Here is a 27,426-nt window from a genome sequence, read left to right as displayed (position 1 = left end):
ATCTAGATTGCTCATTTCACTCTAACATATGCTAAATCTATAACTTCCCCTTCAAACTACTAATGTTTAAAAAAATAATGTAATTAGTACCATTCTTTAACTCACCAAGAAAGCATACTTTGCTTCTAAAATATTCAAATGTTCAAGAATTCTATGCAGCTAATTTTCTTGAATCACTACAATAAAGTTCATTAACAACAATATCCAAATCCAAGGAAACAGGCTATTATGTAAAAATTTAAAAATATATTTGAATCCAGAACAATTTAGAGCCAAATATATAATGTAAAATCATTTTAACCCTAATGTATGTAGTTAGATGGCTACCATAGTTGAAAACACAGTTAAAAACATAATTAGACCAATCATTTTCTACAAAGAAATATACTGCTATTATCTCAGTGGGAGATAACCCTGGCCTTTAACTTGAAATAACCCTGCAAGTTACCTTCCTGATAAACAATGCAATATTAATATCACAGCTGGGAGCAGTTTTCTGAACACTCACAGCAGGTATCAAATTTGTGGCTTAATTTTTGTCGGAATTGTAGCATCTCTTTCTAATGGATATCTTTAGCATCAGGTAAGAGGAAAAAGTAGAGTTCAAGATATAATTAAAGAAATTTCATATTAAGCTAAGGGACAAAATTATCCACAGAGCAGCAAGTATTAAATCATGAAAAGCATGAAAGTAACAAATTATTCAAGCGACATTTTAATGGTATGATTAAAGATTCTTAGTTACCAGTAATAGAAAAATAAGCGTATAAAAATTGAAAAAACCAAATACCTGGGGAACCCTTGTGTCTGTGTTCAGCTTATATTGAGATTCCAAGTCAAACTGCATGATTTATTATTGTGCCATAGATAAATTTTTGGAGGGCCTGTTGCAACAGGACAAGGGTAATTTTTTTACACTGAAGAAGGGTCAAATTAGATTGTATTTTTTTTTTACCATGAGGTGGTGAAACACTGAAACAGGTGGTGGATCTCACAATACCCAGAGAGGTGGTGGATGCCCAGTCCCCTGGAAGCATTCCAGGTCAGGTTGGACAGGCCTTGAGCAACCTGATTTGGTTGAAGGTGTCCCTGCTCATTGCATGTGGGTTGGAGTAGATGTCCTTTAAAAGATGCTCTCCAACCCAAACTATTTTGTGATTCTAGAAAAAAGAGATCTCTATTAAAAAAACTGTATCAGTAACAAGATTAAGCACTTTCCAGATTCTTAGAAAACAAGAAACACTGCTTTGACTAGAATAGGGTAAAAGCCTTTCTTCCACTTTGACTACCACTAATCCCAACCAAACCATTGCACACCTTTTAGTATGCACCAGGGTGAGAGGCTCTCTTTTTGACAAAAACCACATTATTTGGTAACAGACTAAAAATCAAATGTAACACAGATGCATAGTAGATGCACTGAGCTCAATTATGAGATTATTCCAGATTGTATAACCATGGAATTATCTTGAAAAAAACAAAAAAAATCCCTGTACTTATAGAAAGATTTCTGTCACTAACATAATTGCCAATTAGGAAGTTGTAATAAATGACAGAGTATTCTGCTGTTCTTTACTCTCAGCTTAATCTTACATACAGCTCATTCTGGCATTCATCATGGCTTCTCTTACCTTCTGCTAACACTTGAGATACAAAATCATGGCTTTGGTCTAATGGAAAAAAAAAATCAAAACAGAAAACTGTTTCCCAAGGAAAAACAAAACTGCACTCAAAATTTGAGACATATTTGTTTTGTGTTTGATGCTTATGACAATCACATTGTAAGGAATTTTCTTTTACAGTATTTAGTTGTTTGGAGTTTTTGGGGTTTTTTTAAGTGTCTTTTCCATTGTTTCTATAGTAGCTCTGGCAATTTCAAAGAGCAAGGAGATTTTATAGCTACAGAGTGCTCAGCATTTTATGCATCAGAACAGCCAAAAGAAACTTCTGAAACCCCATAGTCAGCAGCTCTTATCTACATTTCCTTTTAATTCTACATAAAATAAAGTGAGATTAATGAGAATGTCAGCTGTCACACCTGTCAGTGTTAAATGCTGATGGAATAAACACAACATTGAAAGTAGAGCCTGTGTGTTATAACATATTGATGTTCTGCTGCATAACCAAAAAATGCCAGTCAGTGATTTTCTGTTGCCTTTCACAGAATCCTTCCTCCCAAATTTTTTTGTAATCTTTGCTGTTGAGGAAAGACCTATATATGTTTACATGAACACTCATACACACATATTTACATATATGATGTCCAAAAGTTATTCTTAAAGGGATTCCCCAACACTAAACCTTTATTTTTTTAACAAATATAGGTTTACATTCTTATAAAAATAATTCAGAAAATCCCCAGTGAAGACTGGCTGTCAAAACATCTGCACAGTATGACAAGCAACAGTGGATCTAAAACTATATGAAAAAGTATCTGGACTACCCCATTCAAGTAGCCACTAAAACTACATGTTAAAAATAGTTTATAGACAGGGAAGGACCTGCACCTGAGGACACACCTCAAATCCTGTGTCCAGTTCGGGCCGCTCACTACAAGAAGGATATTGAGGAGCTGTGGTTTGCCCAGAGAAGGGTAACAGAGCTGGGGAAGAGTCTGGAGCACAAGGCTTGTGAGGATCAGCTGAGGAAACTGGGATTTTTTGGCCTGGAGAAAAGGAGGCTTTTTCACCACTCTCTACAACTACCTGAAAGGAGGATGTAGCCAAGGTAGGGATCAGTCCCTTCTCCCAGGCAGCCAGCACTAGGATGGGAGGACATGGCCTCAGGTGGGGCCAGGGCAGGTTCAGGTCAGTCATCAAAAGAAATTTCTTCACAAAAAGGATTTTTAAGGATTGGAATGGGCTGCCCAGGGATGTGGTGGAGTCACCATCCCTGCAGATGTCCAAGAAATAACTGGATGTGGCACTTAGTGACATGGAGTAGTTGACAAAGTGGTGATCAGTCTAAGGTTGGATTCAATGATCTTGGAGGTCCTTTACAACCTAAATGATGCTGTGATTCTGTGAATTTGATTAAAAAAAAAAAAAAGAGCAGCTTTGCATTTACCTGGCCACACTGTCTCGTATCTCTAGGTTGTGAGGGTTGCAGCATGGTTGCAACATGGTGGTGGTAAAAAGACACAGCAGCTTATAGAGAAGAAAAAACACCTAGAAACAAAAGAGATCAAGAAAAACCTTCCCAACAATAAAGGGTTCAGACAAGTTAATAAGCTAGGACCGAAAGATCAGCAAAGAATCAAAGTAGTGTGAAATGTAATGGGGTGAAATGTAATACTACTACCAAGTGAACTGATTGCTGCACTAATGACAAGAAATTTGTCATCTGAAGAAAACAAGGCATGTGAAAGACGTGACTATCTTAATCAGATAAAAATGTCTGCATGATTTGGCTTTGTGAAAATAATGAATGTTATCCTAAAATGTGTAAAAGCCATGGCAACAATAAAAACTTATTAAATGCAATCTATACAATTCTCTCTTTTTTCATAAAACTAAAGTTAAACAGAATCAGATGCAGAAAATAAATCTAGTAGAGACCAGAGGAATCAAATAATAGCACACAAAAAAATCATGCCTTGTGCATCCTAGAAAACCAAAACATAAAATATCTGATTGTTCTTTTAGTGGAAGAAGACATATATGAACTGTAGCAGTAGCAGCACTTAAAAAGAATAAATTGTCTAAAGCAGAAGCTGGACATTTTAAAGTGCTTTCTAACCAACAAAAGTAGTGATAGTGAAGTGATAGTTCCTAAATTCATGCAGATGTACATTTAAATTGATATAGGATGATGTACATTTACTGACTAAGGTAAAAGATTAGCTCTTTAGAATTTGGAACATCACTACCACATTCGCATCCTACTTTCCTACAAGCCAACTAGTAAAGCTGGAAGTTGCACAGAGAGAACAGTAAAAGAAAAAGCTAAAGGTCTCTCAATGGGTTACTAGAGGAAATCTGTTATCTTTACCCTTGGTCTTTAAGATACAGAATGTATTCCTAAATGAGGATTGAGAGAGGTAATAATCTACCTTACTCAATTCTGTATGATAATTGATTGCTTTCCTATAAAAGGAAATGCAGTATTATATATAAAATTAAGATTCACTACTAACCTGCAGAACAGAAGACCCATCCTATGATAAGAGGAATATCTATCACTCCACTCCCACACAGTCACATTAGAAAGACCTAAGAATCTCTAATCTTTGCAGACCACATTATGATATCATCAATTATATTTTAGCTCACAGAAATAAAATTATTATTGTATCCCATTAATTTAAATACTCTTTAAAACAAAAATGAAGCAGACTGAGACTGATTTGTGGCAGAGCTCAGTTAGAGCTAATCCTTCATAGTCCTCCTCAGCAGAACTACTTAAGCAGCCATGAATGTGTGGGTTTGTGGCTCACTGCTGTATTTGTACCAGAATTGTACCAGACCCAGGGTTATTACTTTACAGGGACTGCACTTCCAGAAAACAGAATAAGGAGCATCCTGACATCACCAACTGGGCAACAAATATTAGCAGTTTTGAAACACAAAGATATACAACACCAATAGTTAAGGAAAATAAATAGGTTTTCAAGCCTTACATATAATATGTTTTTCATAAAAGAACTGTAACAACATGAAGCTAAAGGCTGCAGCCCTCTTCACTATGCTCTTCCATTAAATACAGTAGATTATTAAAACTTGTGTGACAACACAAAGCTAAACTTCCTTCATCTGCATGTCACACTGACTGCTGCCTGTATTGCCATGACGAGTCAGAGCCCAGTAAAATGTGAAGCAAAATTCATTATGTCAGACTGATCTATTCATACCAGATAATAGAAGCATGCAATAAAATCAAACTTTTGCAAATATTCTATACATGCTACTATGGAAACTTAATAGGAGGTGGGTTTTTTTTCCTTTTTCTTTTCACTTATTGTAATTTACTAGAAAATCAAACAATGTCATAAAATCACTTAATCATTTTGGTTGGTAAAGACCTTTTCTTAAAGGCCTTCTCTTTATGAAGTTAACCTGACACTGCCAAATCCACCACTGAGCCAAGTCGTTCAGGAGGATTCAAAATCTTTTGTAAGCTGAGAGGAGGTGTGAGGTAGCATTCATTATTTATTTTCCTAAAAATAATCATAGTCAGAAACAAGTTCCACTCTCCAGTCAGGGAAAGGAGAATTACACACTCAGAGTACAAATTCAGTAATTCTTGCCTAAGGATTTTTGGACAAATGCTTCAAATAAAAATTAACATCGCCCCCAACTTAAATGATTTTAAAAATGCAAACGAAAAGGAGGAAAAATACATGATATGTGGTTTAAGAATGGAGGAAAATCTATACTGTGATTTGGGAAGAGTACACAGGAATTGGGGTTTTGTCTCCTCATTGAGTCGAACAAATTTTCTCTAGTTGTTTTGAAAGATTTTTTAATTGGTCTCCCTGATACAGTAAATAAATAGTGACTGGTACTAAAAGGTATAGATTAAAGCTAATGGAAGAGAATGTTTTAGGGTGGATGTTTCATTTTACAAGATTTAATTCCACTGATACTTTAAATGTCAGAAAGGAAAGTGAGTACACTAAGACCCAAAATGATAAATATCAGGCACGTCCATCAAAGTCCAACAGGAATGTACTTGTGACTCCAGCGTGTTCTGGGTTTTGCATTAGCAGTTGATCAATTAAGTCATTCTTAGCCATTTAGAAAATAAAAATGCTTTCTCTCACCTTGCCTTACTCTTGTTTCCAGCCTTCTGTGTCAGCCCTGACTTTTTGTCTCTAAGAATTATCTCCTTGGACACCAGCCTGCTTTGCCCATTCCCACCCCAGGAGGAACAGCACCATCTCAGGCTACCCACTGTATCCAAATGTCAGAACAGAGATCTGGGGAGCAGCACAGACAATGACAACATGCAGCATCCCAAACTGTAACAAGCTTCCAAAGGAAGAAAAGGAATAATTTTAATAGTGGTAAACAAGTTCCACAGGACCAGCCATTTTGAATATTTAAATTAAAATGCCAGATCTGTTTTTGCCTTCTGTCTGTATACACTGCTGTGATCATTTCAGATAAATATCCTGTGTCTTTTGTTGTTGACTTCTTAAGAAATAGCACGATTGAATATGATGTTCCCTTCCCCCTCAGACAACTCCTCTTGAATTTTAATGCTTCATGATTCTCTCGTCATCTTTGTAGAGAACAGTATTTTCCATAAACACTCACTTCAATATAAAATTTCACAAAGCTAAAATGACAATGAGGCAATGTTAAAATTACATACCTAAACTGGAAAATCAAGTCCACAGGACACAGTACAAGTAATCGAAATAGCCAACAGATGTTTAATTTTTAGGATAGCTTTTAAAATTCTTTTAATAGAATAACTTTCAAGTTGAGTAAAATTGGCCATTTTTCCCTTTTATTTCTTAGAAACTTTTTAAAGATAAGAAAATTCACTACACAATGATGTAGCAATATTAGCACAGATACTCTTACATTTCAGTTTTGCAAGTTATTGCCTCTAACAGTGGGAAGGACATCTACTTCAATACCTGTGGTCCAATCATTAGACAGCACACTTACATAAATTCTGGTGACTTTCTGAAATGAGACAGAAAGTTTAAAAACAGCAAAAAAAAAACAAAAAAAAAAAAAAAAGGAAAAAAAATATAGACTCCAACATCTTATTAGCTGTTATTTAATCTTATGCCTACTTTTTGTGCGTCTGCCTTAAGAAATAAAATGCATAGAGCTTTATTACTTGTGCACTGCAAGGCCACAATTTACCACATGCACCAACTTTTGAGTTGCCAATCCTCAGATCTCCACACCAAAAATGTGACCTAACTGCTCCACATCTGAAGGAAACAGGCACTTGCTTAATAAACAAAAAAGACCCCTACACAGATTTCAGTAGTAGCGACAGCCTGCATGGGAAACTAGGAGGGCTAAACTTGCCTTGGCTTAGCTGGTGCAGGCATCTGCCTGTACAGCAAGAAAACATTCACCAGAGAGCTGGGCTGGTGGGAACTTGGACATCCCAAGGTATCTTGCTGCCCATAATCTCCCTTTTTTGAGAAGTGGCTGCATCTGAGGAGAAAATGTCCTAACCATACGTGAGGGACCTGCACAAGCTGCTGACCAAGTTTACTGACTGTGAATAACCCAGGGCAGCTGAAATGACAGTGTCAAAAATGCTAATCTGGCTATTGTTGTAGATCCCCCAGCAGAACACAGTCACAGAGCTCTGCAGACTATAGAAGAAGTTTCTCACTTCTCCAGTTGAATCTGAACCTTCTCTCTAGCAAACAACTTAGTTTTTTCTAGATGGACTGAGAATTTGTATCTACAACAGCAAACAAAAGTAGTAAATAATTCTGAGTATGCTGCAGAATTTTACTCATAAATGCAGTAAGTTACAACAGCATAAACAGTGAAATTATGTAATTCAGCCCCTGTTAAAAAAAATGAATTGAATGAAAAAGAAGGAAGCATAGCATTTTATAAAGAAAATACCAATCTCTTGTTTCTATTGTGCCACCCAAAGAACTTGCATTTATTTAGACCAGCATGTGACTGTAGGAAGCAACAGTTAAGGAACGCCAACAAGGGAACCAGCTGTTTTCCATATGTGTGGCATGATGGAAATGAGAAAACAAAGACAATTAAGAAACAACCAAAGCTGATGTCTCCTAAAGGTTTTAATTTTGCTACAAATGAAATTAAATGTGATAGAGTGGACCAAATGCACAAATCCCACAGTCTTCAACTGCTGGTAGAACAATGTATTTCAGTCAGAAGAAATTGTATAAGGAAACAGAATTTTTTTAATTAACAGTAACAAAAACACCAAAATGCACACAAAAGCCCCCGAAACTGAGAAAAGAAATGTAAAAGAAAAACAGTTTCACAGTGGAAAGCATAAGGATTTAATTTATAAGCCTCTGAAGAGGAGTATGACCAACATGACCCAGCAATGCACATTCACAGCCCAGAAAGCCAACCTCATCCTGTCCATCTTGATCCTCCTTCCTCTTGGAATTTCTATCAGCTGAACACAACTGGAATCATGAGTGGTAGTTAATGTTTGTTCTTTTCTGTACCTTTTCTGTCTTTTTCTAATTACCTCTTCCCAGAATTCTGAGTACCATTTTGAGAAATCTAAAGTCAGATAGGCTTGGAGCCTATGCTTAATGGGCTACTCTAATGTTCTGTGGAACATTAACATGTTTTAAGTTGATTGAACATTGCTCAAAAGCTTTTGCCAAAGTTCTCTGATTTTCTAGGTTGCCAGTAAAGGCTTTTTTTGTTGTTTTGACCTCTTGAGAGTATCTTGTTGGTGTTTCTCCTACGCATCTAACTCAGAATATGTAAAGAAAAGTAAGCCCTTTTAAGTGTCTCATCAAGTGAGGTTTTACTGGCCTTACTGCCTGTTGGAACAGAACCAAGCTGATCACAGAGCTGGAGCACCTCTTGCAGCAGGACAAGCTGAGAAAGTTTGGGTTGTTCAGCCTGGAGAAGAGAAGGCTCCAGGGAGAACCTTATAGCACCTTCTATTACTTCAAGGAGAGCTGGAGAGGGACATTCTACAAGAACATGTCATGAGGGCACATGGGGAATGGCTTTAAAGTAAAAGAGGGTATATTTAGGTAAGAATGAGATATTGAGGAGAATTTTTTCACTGTGAGGATGGTGAGGCATTGGAACAGGCTGCCCAGAGAAGTTGTGGATTCCCCACCCCTGGAAGTGTTCAAGACCAGACTTGATGGTAATTTGAGCAATCTGATCTAGTGAAAGGTGTCCCTGCTCACTAAGGTCACTTCCAATAAAAATCTGTCTGTAATGGCAAGAGAAGAATAGAAGCTGTATATGTCCAGGCAAAAAACAGGAAGACAGCAGGAGTACTTAATGAGTATTTTGCAAGAGTATCTGACAAGCAAAGCCATTCAAAATTGATGAAGATTATGATAAGGATGCTTCTCCGAAGTCCAGTGAGTCAGAAGGATATCTTCCAGGCAAAGGATGGAGTAATTCAAGTGCAATCTACCAAACTTGATCAAGGGGATAGCATAAAGGCTGCAGTGAGAAGTGCTAACATTAATTTGGCATGAGTGGCAGTGCTCTTGTTCCTGTGGTGAAGTTACATTTTTAGAATCAGAAGGAGGCCAATGAAATAGTGGGAACGGGAAGCAGCAGTACAAACTCATAAGCAGTACTAGCTAAAGAGAACATCTTGAATGTTTTCCTTGTGAATGCCTGATTATCAGAACTGGACAGAGTTGGCATTCTGTTTGGGTTTGTTTTTCAGGAACACAGCCAGAGTAAACCCAAGGAAACAATCTAGAAGAGCACAATGATTTTTTAGGAAATAGAAGTTTTAATCAGAAATGTTTACATTTAACAAACAAAGGTAATCCTTATGCTTACAAAATCCAGTTCTGGAAGACAAACCTCCTGCTTTCAATTAAATAATGAATATGAGTAAAGACAAATCATTTGGGTGGCTGGAAGTATCCTGGCATTCATTTGTTCTTCAGATTCAAACAGAACACATGAGCAAGATAAAAATCCTCTACTAGAGTGAAATTCTCTCAAGCTTGCATGAAGAAAAAAAAAAAGGGTTCCTGGGGTTCCTTCTGTTTTGCAAAGTGCTCGACATGGCTGATTAAAAAAAGAAGGGGGAAATGAAATGGCTGCAGAATGGCTACAGGTATCCAGTGGGCCTCCCTGCTTCTTTGGAAGAGTGAAACTCCTTGTACCAAGGGAAAGTCCCAGCTTTACCATCCACCACAAGATGAAAGACAACCAACCACAACAGAACACAAAAACAATCAACAAGTATCATCCCCAAGTTCAAATTTCTGCATAATACTGTCCATATAAACATTTTTTTCTCAAACTCTGTGTTATTCTTTCTACTGATAGGAAGAAGCCTAATTGGAAGGCAAGTTTCTGTTTTATGAAACCTCTGAGGGAAGATATTTATATTCAAATTCAGAAAGAAAAAAATCCCTGTTGCAAAATGAATAGGTACATCCATTGACAATCTAACCTGGCAGTTAGAAAACTCATCTGGGAGGTGGGAAGTCTATATTCAATCATTTGTTCTCTCTGATTTAAAGAACTGGCAACTCTTACCTCCCACTTAACAGCCCCAAGACTAAGGCTCATTTTCCCACACCAAATTCCCACTTAGAACCATTTGTTGCTTCCCCTAACTAGCAAGGATTCATCTAAGCAATACTATCAAATATAATTTGAATTGCATTTTTATAGTAAGCCATCTGCATCTTTAGCTCTGGCAGAGTTATGTAATAAATTATAGACAGGACTATCACTTTCTGTGACATGCAAAAAATGACAGCAAATAGCAGCATATTTTGAAAAAATATTCAGTTTCTGTGAATATTGCAGCAGAAGACAGATAAACATCTATTTGGCCTGCATTCCTTCTGGCAGTATTAATGACATTTCAGCTATGGCAGATCCAGTAAAAAAGTAGGAGAAAATTTGTTTTCCTGTATTTCAATTTGGCTTTATCCAGCTCATTCTGGAGGGATGTAGAAAAAAAAAAAGCCTGAATAAATAAGGCAGAAAATGCATGCAGTGAGGTCCCAGGAGCCACCAAGTTAAGCTGAATTTTCTTTAAGAAAATGTATTCACGGCAGTATGCTTCCTGGCCGCAGGCAAGAGCCTTCCAGATTTTTAAATGTTTAACTGCAATGAAAAAGGTGAAGGTATTGCATCAAATTTTCCTTTGTGAAGTATAAATTGGACAGAAACTTAAAGCCATCTTATTTTTGAACGAACCGCACAATGAGAATAGTGTTCATAAATTTTGCAAAGAGAAAATGTCTTTGACAACTCTTGACTTTCTAATTTTTTGGTGTTTTTTCAGGTGCTTTTACATGTTCTTCCTTTCATCTATTCCTCACACAGTCAATCAATCCTATGTCAGGTGTCTTCTTTTTTTTTCTACTCTTGTAAGGTATTTAATTTCTCCTGATAATGATATGTCTATTTCTTTTGTCTTCACTGCAGAATCTCTTGATATTTATTGTTTTAAAAACTTCTGTCCCCTCTTTTCAGAGCATTAACTGGAGTTTTCTTTCATGAAGGTTGAAAATATGAACAATAGAGACAGACACTTGCTTTAATGATCCTCTGTTTTCAAGGACCTCATCCATAAATTTTGAACATTGTTTACTAATTTAAAATTGAACTCCAGCTACTAACTTCCAGCTTTTAGCCTTCACCTATTACTGCCACATTTACTCTTCCAGAGCCCATTTGTTTCTAATCATGGTGTCCCTCAATCCTCATTCCAATAACCTTTTATTTAAGATACTTCAAGTCAGCAAACTTCCAGTTTTTCAACTAACACACAATCCAGGACTGCATCCCAGTTCGTAGGAGGAATTATGAGCCCCAGCACTTTCCCAGCACTAAAACAGCAATATCTAGGTGCACCCCAGCACCTCTCAGCTCTCCACCACCACCCCTCCAGCACTTGGTTTTCTTGGAAAGAAAAAGAAGCTGTGTTTTCTCTCACTGTTTTCTCGGTATAGACAACATATGGCTCAAAACTGTGAGGCAATCTGCTCAGAGTCTGGCTGCACTCTCAGCTCTAACTCAATACAGCTTTTCACTTGAAGTTTCTATGCATGCAATTCCTTGGGGACAGCACTGAAAGGCAGCCCCAGTTCATCTCACATCCAGCCAATGCAAGCCTGGTTCGATCAGCTTGAATAGACTTCCATTTGTACAAAGAAAAAGAGAACAAAAATTGCATTTTTCTTTGCCCATCCATATGTGGCTCATCAAAATCCAGTCTCCCACCTGCAATTCTTTAAGCTATGTATGTAGAAGGAAACATGAAACAGAGGGATTTCTTTCCCCCTGGATAAATTAAATCAATTCCCCTGTCAAGCACTAGTGCTAAGGCACTGCCATCTAGTGTGGAAAATCAATATAACAAAGAAAGAGGAAAAACAGAAGGAAAAACAGAAAGGAAAAAAAAAAAAGTACAAAGAGCATTTACAAAAAGGCAGATGAAATTCTATTGACTTCCATCAATTTTGAATACCCACTCATGGTATTCACAACATTCATCATTCCACTTTATGGTAAAGCACAGAAGCCCTCCCTTTTAAGGAAAATCCCTGACCTGACAGGCAACAGTGGATTCCATTAGATGGTACTGCATCATGTCAGACAAACTCAGCAGAGCCCTTGGTCACAGCAGCCTCATTTGGTGTAACTCTGTGAAACTAAAATTCTACAGTATTTAATGGTAGGAATCTCTTGGTAGAAAATAGCTTTTTCTTAACTGCCACACATTTTACTGCAAATTTACAGTTTCAAGACTTGATTCTCTAAATCATGTTATATGGAAAGCATTGCAACATAGCAATCTGCAAGACCAGAAAATCAGAAATTTTTGGATTTTGCCTCTTTCTGTACTAGCTGAAGATTTTCTCTTGTCTTCCAAACATTCCTTTCCATGCAGCCCTAGTTTCCTTTGTTTTATGTCCTGTGAAATTACCTACAATTGTTCAATGAACATGCAAAGGATTTGACCTGTTTCGCTTGGACCAACTTTGAACAGATTAAGTTAAGTACACATGACATGAACCAGTGGAGCATAGATTGGATAAATTTACAAAAGTTGCAGAACCCTCATAAAGACCAATGATTATAAACACCTTTATATTATTTAGTATTTCTACAACTTGTTGTAATCTCTATATTACTGCCGTTATGATCAAGAATGTTAAACACTTGATTAACACTGTTGCTGACTTCTTTCCAGAACTGTAGCAAGAGAGTTTTATGTATTGCTGGTACAGATATTCTGTATCATCCTGAACAAAACCCTCTCTAGAATACAAGCTACATCAATGACGGAAAGTTCACACAACACAAGCCAAAGGGTTGTGTTTGAACACTGTGTCACTTGAGTTTTGATTTATATTTAATGTGGACACAGAGGGACAGACTAGCTGACACCATCAAGACATCCAGATGTTCTCTAAGTGGATGCAGGTGAGCTCATAACAAGGGTATCTGTACCAATCTGCCCAATCCCTCCATCGCAATAAACAGTGATGGAAATACACTACACCTTAACAACATATGCCCCACCTAGAAGAATAACTTTTGAGAAAAAAACATATTAGTAGGCATAACTGACACAATTTCATTGATATTGAGGTGTTTTGACAACCTACAACTGACACAAGAACTTAAGATCTTTTTTATTATGCTGCTTCTCTATGATCATGTATCTATGTTTAACTATTAGGTGTCAGTCAAAGCAAACAATATTTTTGTTTTAGCTTGTTGTCATAAGGGAATTTTTAACAGCACAAAGAACCTTCAGCTACATCGCTTCAGCAATCTTTTCAGTAATGTGGGAAAAGCAAGAGGAATATCCAACATTTTTTTAATATAATCCTAGTAACTAGTGCCTCATGTTCTATTCTTTCATTAAAATTTCAAGAAGGAAAAAATGTAAACTGTTGAAATATCCTAATAATTAACTACCTTGTATTTACTCTATGCATCCATTCCACAGTGTATTGCTAACAACTCCATATTTTTCATATTTCCTTTACTATTATTTTTAATAGTAAAAAAGGCTACTAAAATAATCCTCTTCAGCATTTTTGCAGTTGCTACATAAATTGATTCAAGCTATGCTAGGGGAAAAATACAGAAGCTGAAAATCAGCAGCAAAAAAATATGTCACAATAAAGGAACTCAAGACTGATTAAAACCATCAAAATGGAGAGAAACCCAAAGAAATCCAAGGCAGTCTGTCACCTTCATGAGAGATAGCACCAGAATCTCTCTAAAGAATGACAATAAAAATTATTTTAAACAGTGGTGATTTTCTAAATTTGTGACAGTTCTTTCTTCAAGCAACATGTGATCAACAACGACAGTGCTACCCAATTAGTAGTTTGATTACTTTTTCAGATACTTTCTTAACTGTAGCATATTTAAAATTCTATGGCTTTGAATTTGGGTCAGAAAGTCCTACAAGGAACTTTATCCTGAAGCAATTGTTTCCCTTTTAATAGGACACACTGATGTAAGTAAAAAGACAACATAAAGCTAAAGCTTTGAAGTTTATGACTTTGAGAATAATCAGAATTTATAGCTTTCTAGCATCTACTTAATTTACCTGCAGCAGTTCACCTCCCCTTTTCTGAGAAGTGTTTTCAAATAGCCAATGTCAATGTAAATCACATCAGGGAAGAGAACCAGAAGATAACTTAGGAGCAGTCCAACCTCCAGCTCAAAAGCCTGGTCAGTTATGAGGTTGGATCAGATCAGCAGGGCTCGATCCAGAAAAGTCCTGAAAGCCTCAAAGGACACACAACACACACAGCATCACTGCACAGACTGTTCCAACACCTCCTTAATGGAGGAAATGTTTTGCCTTTCATCAAGGAACTTTTAAGTCCATTAGGAAACTTGAAGGCTGTTTTATGGGCCTACCATATGTAACATTTAACAGTCTTAATTTCCTGATCCACAGCCTACAACCATATACCTTTTTGAACTGAAATTATGGCAACATGCTCTGGACCAGCAGTAATTGTCTAGTAATTTGCAATAATCATGCTACATGACTGCTTGATAATAAATAGCTTTTACTAGCATTGCTTTCACTGTTACAAACTGACCCAATTGAGCAAATTAATGAATTAGAGCTAACCACTGCTAGAAAGCAAAGTGAATTTTGATAAAATGTCAATTTCTGGATTGCAAAACCTACACTACAGACACGGGATAAGGAAGGAAAGAAATAAGTGTGGTTTATTGCCAGTCACGGAGGTGATAAGAAAAACTAAATTTTCCAAACCAGCAGTCTAAATTCAAATTTTTCTATCCCTGCTGCTTGCCTGGTACTCAAAGTGCAGATGGAAATTTTCACTGAACTTGACTGGATTTTCTGAAAATACATTCAAAATTGAAAGCATTGATTTGGAGGTCAATTTTAGTTTCATATTATTCTCAAATGGGATTCATTACATGGTTCATTAAAAAGGTTAACTATTTTTGCTAGTAATCTCACTATGATGACCGAGGATAATCCTGATTTCAAAATAATGTATTAAAATATTTAAAAAAAACCAAAGAATATCTTGTCAGTGTTCAGAATATTTTTTTCTGTGTTCAGAAAATGCAGCCAAGCAACCACTCCAGGTTCCTTTGTACCTTTATGCATCACGGTGACAATACAAAAAGTCTTGCATACATAATTAATATTACTTATAAATGAAAAAATTTGCCATAGTCTAAAAAGCAAATAATTTTTTCTATTTTTTAAATTTCAGATTACTTATTGCTTATAACAACTGCTTTTGTCCCTCCATACTTTGCAGACAAATAAAGAATATTTAAATTAACTATATTAAGTTTGCGGTTACTATTGAATTTAAGCTGCTTCAGCAGCATGGTTGCAGGAACACAAACAGTGTGCCATAACACTGCATAAATATTAGTTAGATGCAACTCCGGTCTTACTGGTGCCTTTGACCAAGAACCCTTTGTTTTTCTCAAGGAGTTATTTCTTAGGTATTTCGCTCTATAACAAGTTTTTTAATTGTGGAATGCGCCACCCTGACTGAGTGCTCTGGCACTGAAGCATACCTGTGACTATGGTGCTTGGCCAGGGGTCATTGGAGGATGCAGCTCTTGCCTTATTTGCTGGTATTCAAATAAGGGAGACATGGGAAATATATCTAAATTATATATATATGTATATATACACCCATGGGACATCCCCAGGGCTGTACTAGCCCTGACAGACCCACTGGGTTTCCCCACCTTGCCAAGTGCACCCAAAAGCACCATGAGCCCCATGTACGCTTTTGGCAAGGGTGACCAATGCTCAGCCTTGCTCCTAAGTCCATGTCAGACCCCTCAAACCAGAAAAGGAAAACCATCTTCTGAAGACATGGACTTGCACAGGCCATGCTGTTTTTATTCATGGCATCCCTAGAAATGGGATTTAGGAAGGAAGCACTGCCAGGAGACAGTAGCTGGGGAACTGATTAGACAGAGAGCATTTAACCTAATCTCCTCTGCCACCAGCACATTCTGCTTCCTGTAATTAAATGTGATCACAGATGCAATTCTTTAGGGGCATAATGCCACAAATTTAGACACCAAACTACTTCAGCTACAGGTGGAAAAAATAAATGCTGAAAGTAGAGGAATAAAAATATGAGGGTTGTTATGACTGGAGGCTGAACTACTAGACAGCTAAAAGTCACATGAAGATATAAACTTAGCAGGTGATGAGGTAAAATTTCAAAAATTCCAATAATCTTCTAAATAACAAACAATTCTGAAAAGTTTTTCTCTTCTGTCCTAAAGAATTACAGGGTTATTTTGAAGCCAAAGGATGTAATTATCTACTACTCCATATGTTTTAGAGGGAACAAAACCACACAGACTGTCTCTCTGTGTCTGTAAGATTTAGAGAGGCTATATTCACTTCCTCTATCCCCAGACACCAACTGACAGTGTGAAGATGAGAAATTTATATTTGCAAGCTATGACAAAATTAATATAGGTAAACAAGCACAGCTTTCTGAGAGATTGGTAACAGAAAATTGAAATCTATGGGTCTGGGAAAGTAGAAATTCCAGGCAGGATTGTTAATTACAGTGGTCTTAGCTCCATTCCCTAAAGAGTTTTGTTTTACTCTTTAAATATGGTAAGACCCCTTCTTTGGAGAAGAACTATGTAGTAACTACACATAGTTCTTCTCCAAAGAAGGGGTACTTCAAATGGTAAGTCAAGCAAAAAGGCTGGTGTGGGATTTGATGCCAGAATTTTGAATTTAAAAGAGGATAGAAACAACTTTGCTTGAACAACAGTCCCATTCTATCTTGCATCACAAATAGCCAAATTATTTTGTTCTTTTTTTCCTCCTGACGTCCACGTAGATTCAGCAGTATTGATCAGCATTTGTATAAAGCTGTATAATGGTATTTTTAGAAGGACAGAATGAGTGATATTTATATTACCATACACTGGAAAGAGGCAAAAATAGATGGAAAGGCAAGAGTAGCCATGCCTCTGCTTTGTTTCAGAACTGCTCAAAAGCCACAGTAGGCATTAACAACAGAAATAGTAACAGCTGTCTGAAAAGAACAATACTGGTGAGTGACTGCCTATAAAAGGGTGACTGTGAGAAGAAAGGAAAAAAAATGTGTTTACTAAGAAAAGCTAGCAAAAAGTATTGTTTAGTTTTAATCTTTCTCCCCTGTATTATCTACACATTACACTAATTAAATTGTTGGCACTCAATTTTACTGATTTATTTTATCTGCCTTCTAGCCCTTCTGTAGTTGATTTTCATATTATTTTGTATTCATGAGTTTCAATGAGAATGAAAAAGCTTGGATTAAGAACCAGAGTGTTACAGAATAGTTCTGTATACACAAACTGGACATCTGTCATTACTCTCATAGCTTTGCAGGTATGGTGGTTTTAATGATGATTTGAGTAACAAAAGAGGGGTAATCTCATTTAATTAAATTGTTAGTAAGAGGTTATGAAATTAACCTTTTTGCAGAAAAAAAAAATTAATATAAACATGAATATATGCAATATTGGGTCTTTTTGCTCCTATCATTAAATAAAGAGTTTCACAGATCCCAGCGACATATATAAAATATTCACTAATACAAAGCTTTTGGAATGATAGCACACTTCCAATAACTTCTGTGGAATGCACTGACATAGTTTTAATACTTGAAAGATCCTCTGAAGATCTACATTCAATAAAATATAGAATAATTTCACTACTAACTTAAGTTGCAGGAGAATGTTTACAACAGAATGTAACAAGAGTCCCTGAGCCCTAGTACTTCTCTCTTTGGGAATATTTGTTAATACAACCAAAGGGTAAAACCCAGCAGGCATGAAAGACAAAAGATACAAATGCATCTGAAGGTATTTGTTGTTCACTTATGCAAAAAATAAAATACACTGACTTAGTTTCCAAACGTTGTCTTTCTGCTAATGCAAAGAGAACATCTCTATAATTATTAAATACAACTGAACACAGGCTAGGCAACGACTTGGAATCTTTCCTTTCATTTATAAAAGTCAATGATGTTGATTTTTCCCCTCAGTTTCCCAGCCCACACCTTCTACCCCTGAAGAGGTGTGCAGAATACCTATTTCAGTGCACTGCTTGCCATGAGCAGTAGCACTTGTAACTGAGTTGCTGTCTCTGCATTGAGTTATTCACAGTATTTTTTTAAAAAGTGTTGTACCATTCCCTTCAAAAGGAAGTATTATTTTTTATTCTATAAGCTACTCTAGTTTTCTTTTTTTGCTAGGTGCATGTCATTGGGATAGAACCAGGTCAGGTACGGGATACGTGACTGGAGCAGAACAGAGCCACCCCAGGGGCGGTGGCAGTCCCCAGAGGCTGCAGCCCCTGTCTCTGCACCTCCTGCTCAGAGCCTCTGCCACAGGGTTCAGGCATGTTAGGAACAATGAGAAAGGGCACAACTACATTTTGACCCAGCTGCTCTCAGCTGCAAGGTATTGATGAAGGAATCATTGCACCAGCTGTAACTCAGAGCAGACTTCACACTGCTTAAGGCCAGGCAGACTCCACAGCACAAGGAATGGGCAAACAAACTGTTGCAGATCCCTGAAGGCACAGCTCCTCTTTTGAGCAACCCTGGGAGAGACAGCATACAAGTAACCTCACAAAGAAATAGTATTTGCATAAATGTTTAAAGCATTGAATTCATCTTGCTGGTAGAATCATGAAGCTCATTAACACCACTGTGATTTTTGCTGGTGAAGTCCCCAAAATATTTAGAGCTGTGATGATATGAATGGAATTGCACCTTGCAGCAAGATGCACCCTTTAGTTTGTCTTCTGAAGCTACACTGTCAAAATGCAACCAACATGATAAGTTTAGTTACCACAATCTTATAAAATGCAACCAAAATGGAATGGCATCAGTTTTTAAAATTGCCATAAAAATCACAAATCATCACTGCCTAACTCCTGATGGGATTTTGTGTATTAGAAATAGTTACAAAACCAAATTAGCACTCGTGTAGTTTGAATTTCACCTTTATGTGAGGGACTAGCACAAGGCTATTTGTTGCTTCAGTCCCAGTGAAGTTTCAATTTTGAATGGAACTTGTTATTAGTTTCACACACTGTTGGTCCTTATATATATGATTAGTTCCACTTAGGTCAAAGAAAAAAAACCAAAAAGGAATTAATTCTCTTAATATTCTTGAATTTAGATGAGGTAAAAGCTAAATGTGCAACTACTGGCTTAAAAATAAAAAATTTTAAAAAAAAGCATTTAAATGAAAGTACTGAAAAGTACTGAAATCCTGCTGAGAATCATATTTTACACATAGGACTTTTTTCTCCTAACGTTTATTCAATATATGAATTTTAAGTACAGTATAAATTACTTCTTCTGAAAAAGAACACGCAGTTTGATCAAGCTGGAGTGAACAACCTCCACAGGAAATCCATCATGAAGCATTTGATTTGCTAAAGCAAAATGGAATTTGCCTAGTAATTTTTTTAAGGATTTTCCACTGGACTTCCACTGGCTTGGTTTATAAAAGAACTATGATTTGAGTGGCATTAGTACTCCACATGCTTTAGGGAAAAAAGCATGTCTTGTAAGGAGAAGTGAAACAAAATCACCCTTGGATATAAAAACAACATCAGTTTGTTAGGTTAGGATCTCAGCTGGTACAGTGCCTCCAACTTTTTTCAATCATAGTCAAATAACTACCAATAAAATAAGCAGTCTGTAGTGCGAAAAAGCCCTGCAAACACAACCACGGCCAGCTTAACTCTGTAACAGCCTTCTTAAATGACTCTAGCAGTAAAGTACTCCAAAGCTGGAGAAAGAAAATCTGCAGAAAAATCTGGGAGCAGATACAGAGCAGCACCATTCACCTCTCCTGCAGTGTGTGACACCCAGGACCTGCTGAGTTGCTGAGACAATGTAGGACAATGCTGAGCCGGCTGCAAGCTCCACTAAGCACCACACCAGTCTGGAGCCCCCCAGGACCCCAGCAGGGTGAGATGGATGCACAGCACCCTGTGCACTTTCCTTCTTGACCCACCTGGGTATTCTGAGCTCATCCTTACACTGAGCAATACATTTTGCAATTACTTCTGGCCAGAACACAAGCAATTACTGCTGGCTGCTTTGTCCAGGCCATGCTGGTGTTCAGCTGGACCAAGAAATGGACCTTTCCTGATACTCTCCCCTCCTCACACCCACAGGATCTTACTTTTGACCTCTGAGAGAGCTGTCTGAGCAGCTTTTAACTTCTGGACATCGGTGTGTGGAACTATGCCAAGAAAGGGGACAATGTGACAAACAATGAGCAACCTTGTGGTGCAAACCTCAGTGAATTTTTGTTTCCACACAAATTCTCACCACAGTGTAACAAATGTGGTATTTGCAGCAAAGGAGAAGGCCAGCCATGGTGAAATACCAGCCATATCACACTGAGAAAGCAAACATTGCAAAATATACTTTATTAGCAGTAATGTTTTAATTTTAAATCATCTGCCTGGAATAATATTAAAAGAAAGCTTTTGTATGCATAACTTCTGTGCTTGAATAGCAGATAACTAGAATTTCGTGTTGATGCTAAAGAAAAAATAAAATACGATTTGCTCATCTTACTGTGAAAAAATAAACATTTCCCAGCAACTACTGTCATAAATCCTTGAAAATCTATGAAATGATCTGACACCAAGAAGTGGTTCTCCTGCAAAATATTACAGATCCAGCAAAGTCAGCTTTTTCCCCCAAGTAATCCACAAGAAATACCGGTCTGGGATAATATCAAAACCAGTGTGTTTCCATTTCTTGACATCAAAAATAACAGCTGCTTCCATCAATTCTTCCTTATTCTTTATCTAGCATTGATCCTGGTATATAATATCCAGGATAGTTGATTTTCTTAGTTAATCTCTAATTCTATTTTTTAAATACCACACAGCATTTTCAACACTCAGCTCTAAATATTTAAAAGGATCCACAATACTTAAACAATGATTTAACTGTAGTAAGGTCAGAAACTAGAGACAATGGATAAAATGTGATCACAAATCATTGTATCGTGTTATGCATATTTTGAAGGAAGTGTTAAAAAAAATCAAGAGGGTCCTGGCATAGTTTTTCACTGCAGCAGTGCCTTTGTATCATCTGTAGAGGAATGCAGGTTAATTTTTTATTGCAAAGTCAAATCTGTTCAAAGTTCTTTTTAGTCTCATATTTTAAAATAATTCTGAGATAAAGTCTATTGGTTGAAATGATGACTAACATCAGAATACCAGTTTCAGTAGACTAGATTAGATTATCACACGTTATATCAAGTAGCAGCATTAGAGTAATATTCTTATATTATTAATTATGACTGCACACTTTGATTCATCCCTTTATATTCAGGAACATATATTTTGGAAGAATGACAAGATAAGAAGCAGTCTATTATTTACCTAATTTAAAGTCGTATTAAGAGTTGAGCTGAAATTATAAAAACAGAACATCCTAAAGTTCTGCACCAGTTTTCCAAAGTCAAAGGACTGCCTACAAAATCTCTCTTTAAAGGGTTTTGCTCAATACTGCTGTCAGAAACAACATTCTAGATCTTGAAACTGTTAGAAATCTGAAGCTTTTCTACACTTTGCTTGTGATACTGATTTAATCCTTCACATCACCTCACCTCACTAAAAATCTGTACTCTAATCTTTGATGCTCTGTTTCAGGTTCAAAGTAAATTGTCCCAGTTTATCTCCATGTGTCAGAGAGATGTAACTTCCTTGGTCTCCTTTTTCTCCTCAATGTCTTACATATATTTATTCCAGATTAAAAAAACTCCACCAAAGGTGCAGTGATGCATGGAGAAGATCTTGGCATGGTCACAGTAACCATTTGCAGGATGGCTTTCACACCACTCCGCCCTCAAAAGAGCAGTTTAGGGTTATGTGCCAACCCACCAACCCCTCACTACCCCAGTGGAATGCTGAACTGGATTTGGCACTTACAACACCTCAAAGTATTTTACATGCAATGACACAATCAGTGTTGGTTAGGTTTCATTGTTGTTGGGTGGTTGGTTTTTTTTTTTGGGGGTGGGGGTTGCTGCTATCATTTTGTTTGAGTTTGGGTTGGTTTTTTTTCAAAATACCATACTGCCTCCTAAAAATTCATTTCTTCCAACTGCTTATTCCCCATCTGATTACAAAATTATTATCACTTGTTTATGACAATTTCCATAGCATCCAGTGTAATCTCAAAGTGCTGTGACTTCAAGTGGAAAATAATCACCATAAATCCATGCTAACATCGTCACCTGTTATACAACAAAAACAAGAGAAAAGGAAAACAGAAACTGTCATATGTGAAACAGGAGTGTCAGCATAGAAAGCATGTCAAAATTTTCAGGAAATATTACTGTATTCTTCTTAAAATAAAGATGTCAGTTCAGCATAGTAAGCTTTCAGCTGAGCACAACACTCTCAACACCCCTAAGTCACATTGCGTAGCAGATGTTAAAAGCAAAATCCATTAGGACTAATTAGATTCTACAGAAGAAAAAAAAAAACCTAGTAATAGCATGCACAGGCAATCTTGCATTACACAACAGTACTGAGAGATACCATGAACCACAAAAAAAATCCCCTAAAAACATTAAACATGTAAATTTAACCCTTTTCTCACAAAATGTAAGCTAACAGATGTTACAGTGCTTGCAGCCACAGGAAGGAGCAAGGTCTTCTGTCTCCAGTTAGAGGCAACTTTTGTGATGGCCATGACCTACTGTATATCAACAGGTAATTAATTAATCTGTCATCCTCTATGGCAGTATGAAACTAAGCAGCAGAAGAGTTTGAGCATCCTTCCCAAACTGCTTATGCATCTCATGTTACACTAACCTGACCCAAGTCATCCTCATGTGTACTAAGGTGAGAGTGTTAATGGCATGGAGCCAAAAAAAAACAGTTTCTGGTATTCTCTGATAGAGCCTTTTCACTACCATATAGAAGTTTACTCCTTTAAGTGAGCATTAAGAGACAGAGACAGGATTTGTAATGGACACGTGGAACAGATCTATGAGCACTTTCCAGAACTGAGCCACCAATGCAAGGTACAGGCTAAATTCTGGCCATGTACTAACTGTGAAGATGAATCTACCATTGCATGCATGATAGCACAAACACCACCAGGGGCGAAGAACTTAATTTTTCTTTTTATAGGACTTATACATACTAAGAAGGAAATCCGGTTTTGTATTTGTCATGACACATTGCCAAAGGCTGAAGCATTATTTCCTGGTAAGCAGTATCAAATAACCTCTGGTTCCTCAATCAGAATTAGTCTGCATCTATCCCTAGATATTAAGCAGTTCATGAATGAGTTTAATGCATATGCAGCATCCCAGGTGAATTTGATCTTCCAGAATGTTTAAGAATATAAAGTAATTTCCTTTTTTTTAGAAAAGTGATAAATGATCATTTCAACTGCCAAAGTTTGAAAGATCCTAGAAACTGACCTGAAATATGTTTCACAAGCCACAGATTAAACCTTTGTCTTTCTTTAGTAGCTCTTGGGTAGAAACTCATTCAGCTACTTATGGCCTCAGAAAACAAACAGAATGAATATATCGTCATGTAGGTTTCCAATCACTTTACTATCTACCATTCCTAGGAAACAGAATTGTCCACAGTCCTCAGGAGAAATGGTGAAAAATAAGTTTACATGACTGCTATGGACTTACAGACCAACAAATAATACAGTTGCTGTTAGTTGCAGCTGCTCATGCTGTGAATAACAAATGTAAATGCAGGTACGGCTTTTTCCAGTGGGATATAAACCTGGGTTTCTTCTTTGCTAGCACCAAATTAAGGCTCGGGCATTGTCCAAAACTGGAATAGGCTCCCTAAAGTCTTTTGTCTTGATATTTTGTTGCCTGTAAAACACAGTCCAGGGCTGGACATGAGAGCTTTTGAAATCAGCAACTTCCCACCTAAAACTGCTTCCTCTTCAGGGCTCATGGGGACACTTGGCAAAGAATGAATTGAAAAGCAACTGCTCTTCTTCTTGTGTATTAAGCTCTGCTCATGAGCAAGGAAGGAACGTGGCCCTGGCTAAGGCTGCTGGAGAGCTCTGAGCCCTGATCCCTCTTGTCACTCTTGGTGCAGAGCACAAGGCTTCCAAGGCTCGCTCTCCCTTTGCTGGATTCTTGTGCAGCTGTCAGGCAAGGTAGCAGCACACACACAATCCATCCAGGGCATATTATAATTATTATTATAATAAAGTGTTGTTTTATCAACAGTCTCCATCAATTGAACATCTAATAAGACTAAAAAAAAGACAACAAAAAAACTAAAGCATTTACTTCAGCCACTGTTTCACATGTTTCTCTTCCCATTTTGGTGATTTTCTTTAGTGTTGTTTCCATCTTGCTATATTTCAGAGAAATGTATCTGATCATAAAACAATATATAAAGTCGTTATACAAAAAAGATTCTAAATGCATAACAAGCAGCCAAATTAAAATACGCACAACACCTTTTCAGCCTATTTTTACGTTAGTCACTTTTTTGCATTCAGAAGTAAAACAAAACAAAACTCCCACCTGAAAAATTAAACAAAACCATAAATTTTCAGTTAACTGTATAAATTTAAGTAATTAACTAACTATTTTACTTTTCACATCAGAAGCTTGAAGACTAAAAACCAAAACAAAAATCATTACATACAACATCCAGTTCATCCCTGGCATTATTCCAGATAAATCAGTGGTATTACACTGGGGATTAATTTGGAACACTGATGTGAATTGGAGGACTCTTCTACACAGCAGCCTCATCGTAACATACACACACAAAAAAATAACCAAAACATTATGAGCATCACAAATGCTCATGGAAAAAATTATGCACCTAATGCACCTACAAATCTATTTATAAGCAAACAGTACATACTATTTCAAGGAAATTTTATTATTTAGAAAATAATTTTATCAAATTTTCTGAGAAAGAAGGTTTAATAATCATGTAAAATGCTTGATAGAATTCTATCCAGGAGAATGTGAAGCTCCTCTAGAGCTCAGTTTTCACATATCCCATTGAAATATGACCAGTGATAGGTTATGCAATTAATCTTCAAAAACTGTTTTAATCCAGTTTCAAAGATTGATCTGAGTACCCAAGTCTGCTCAGCAAATGGAAGTCACCATCTATACAATACAGAGCAATATAAACTAATGAATTTCTCCTCCCCGTAGAAAACCATTCACACTTCCCTCCTCTGTTAAATACCGTGCCTAAGTCCAGTTTTACAGGGCAAACAAGTTGCTTCTGTTCAGCTGCCTAGCCAGTGAAGTTAGTCAGAGGCTGCATCTCCCCCCCCACCACAGAGGCAGGCAGATGCTCTGCCAATTCATCCCTTCTTTGCTCAGGGAGCGTGAGACCACACAGAGGCAGGAGAAGAGAGAAGTGAATGCAGAACACATCTCTCTTCCGCCGGCTCGCTCGACTCAAACACATCTGTAATGTTTAAGGCTGCCTCTGCCCTTCGAAGACAAATCTCTGCCAGGGGATCGTGTTCTCGATCCAGCTGCAGTTTCATGACCCGGACCCGCTGCTCGGCCAGTGCCCTACATAGCACTACATACTTTGCCAGATTGAAACTCATTCGTCATCGCTCGGTTTTCCTATCCGCGAGTGACCCGAAATCTCTAAGGCTACCCACAGCCAACCAGCGAAGTTGCTTATGAGCTGTGTAAATGGCTATGGAGTGGTTAATTTCTCTTTCCCAATTTTCGTCCACCTTGGAGCCAGACTCTTTCTCGCTCCTTGGGAAGTTGGCTGTGCCCTCGCTGCCCCTTCCCTCACGGGGACCGTGCCCAGGCGCAGTGCGCTCACACGAAGGAAACGCAGCGATAAAATATTAAAACCCTTCCTTGCTCGGGCATCTCTGCGTCGCCTCGCTGGCGGGAGAACCGCAACGCTCCGCGCCAGAGCCGCGCCCGCACCGCGCCCGCCCAGATGGGCAGGGACCCCCCCCCCCCCCGAGGTGACAGCCCCCTGGTCCGTGACCAGTGACCCTTCCCTTCCCCCGGGACACCCCGACACGTGGGGGCTGCCCCTCGGCACTGAGAGGCGGGATCAGCCCAGGCTGCCCCACGAGTGTGCGTGGGGAAATGCTCCCACGCCGCGCTCCGGACGGGGCAATTTAGGCAGTCCTATCCCGCCCCCCACAAGGCACAAAATGAAATTTGAACTATGGCGGTGACAGAGCGGAGTGAGGGGAAACGGGGCAGCCCCCATTTCTCTCCAGCTACATGTTGCTTTGGGACACCGAGTGCTCGGGGGTGCAGCTGTACTTAAGGAGCATCCGCCGGGGACGAGGGCGAGGGGCACGACACCGGGCGCGGGCAGCACTTACTGAAGAAGATGTACTCCGTGTAGCTGCTCCAGATCTTGTCATCCCTGTACTGGTTGATGAAGGCGGCGGTGCCCGTGGAGTTGCAAGCCACCATGTGGAAGCCCGCCTCGGAGAGCCGGTCGAAGGCTTGCTCCAGGTAGGTGAATTTGAGGTAGAAGCGGGAGGTGTACTTCTCGGGGGGCCGGTCGGGGTCACGGCTCTCGTTGAGGGTCTCTCCGAAGACCTCCTTGGCCAGGGCGATCCTACCGCACACCATGATGCGGGCGACGCGGCGGAACTTGGCGTCCGCCTGGTTGTCCCGCACCGTGGTGTAGGAGCCGCGGTAGCCCACGGTGAGGAAGCCCGAGCGCTTGTCCAGCGCCGCCCGCTGAAGCCGGTCGCTGCTGCCCTGCGAGTTGCTGTCCTCCAGGTCGCTCTGGCAGCCCTCGTCGTTGAGAGAGCTCTGCTTGGTGACCTTGGGCGACAGCAGCTTCACCAGGTCGCCCAGCTGGAAGTACTCGGCCTCCCGCAGGAGCCGCTCCTTCTCGGGGAAGTGCTCGGGCAGCGCCAGCTGCTTGTCCCGCAGGTAATCCAGCACGTACCTGAAGAGGAAGCCGTCGCGGTCAATGAAGAAGCGCGCCCGGCTGTCCCTGGGCAGCTGGCGGGCCGCCGCCGGGCCGCCCCGGCACGGGGAGAACATGGTGGCCAGCGTGCTGTCCGGGACGCTGAGCAGCGTGGAGTGCCTCGTCACGTACACCTGGCCCCCCACGTTCAGCTCCACCACCTCGGGGAACGGCGAGCCCGACGGCCCCGATACCATGTCGCTGATGGGCAGGATGCTGCCGCCCGCCTCCTTCAAAGCCATGGCTGCGAGCGGGCGGCCGCGAAGGAGGGTCTCCCTCCTAAAAAAGCCG

General features: G+C 38.8%; 1 protein-coding gene across 1 annotated transcript in view; it reads right to left on the bottom strand.

The window, feature by feature from the left end:
- Positions 1 to 27,426, bottom strand: part of KCTD8 (potassium channel tetramerization domain containing 8) — a 92,132-nt gene extending 64,706 nt beyond the window's left edge. The window contains exon 1 of the mRNA XM_036382794.2: positions 26,534 to 27,426. Coding sequence (XP_036238687.1) covers positions 26,534 to 27,377 — 844 coding nt within the window. The 5' untranslated portion in view covers positions 27,378 to 27,426. The remainder of the gene's footprint in view (positions 1 to 26,533) is intronic.

Source organism: Molothrus ater, chromosome 4, assembly GCF_012460135.2.
Source record: "Molothrus ater isolate BHLD 08-10-18 breed brown headed cowbird chromosome 4, BPBGC_Mater_1.1, whole genome shotgun sequence".
Lineage (NCBI taxonomy): Eukaryota > Metazoa > Chordata > Aves > Passeriformes > Icteridae > Molothrus > Molothrus ater.
Note: the sequence above shows the minus strand (reverse complement) of the source record. Positions and strands in the feature narration are given on the sequence as shown.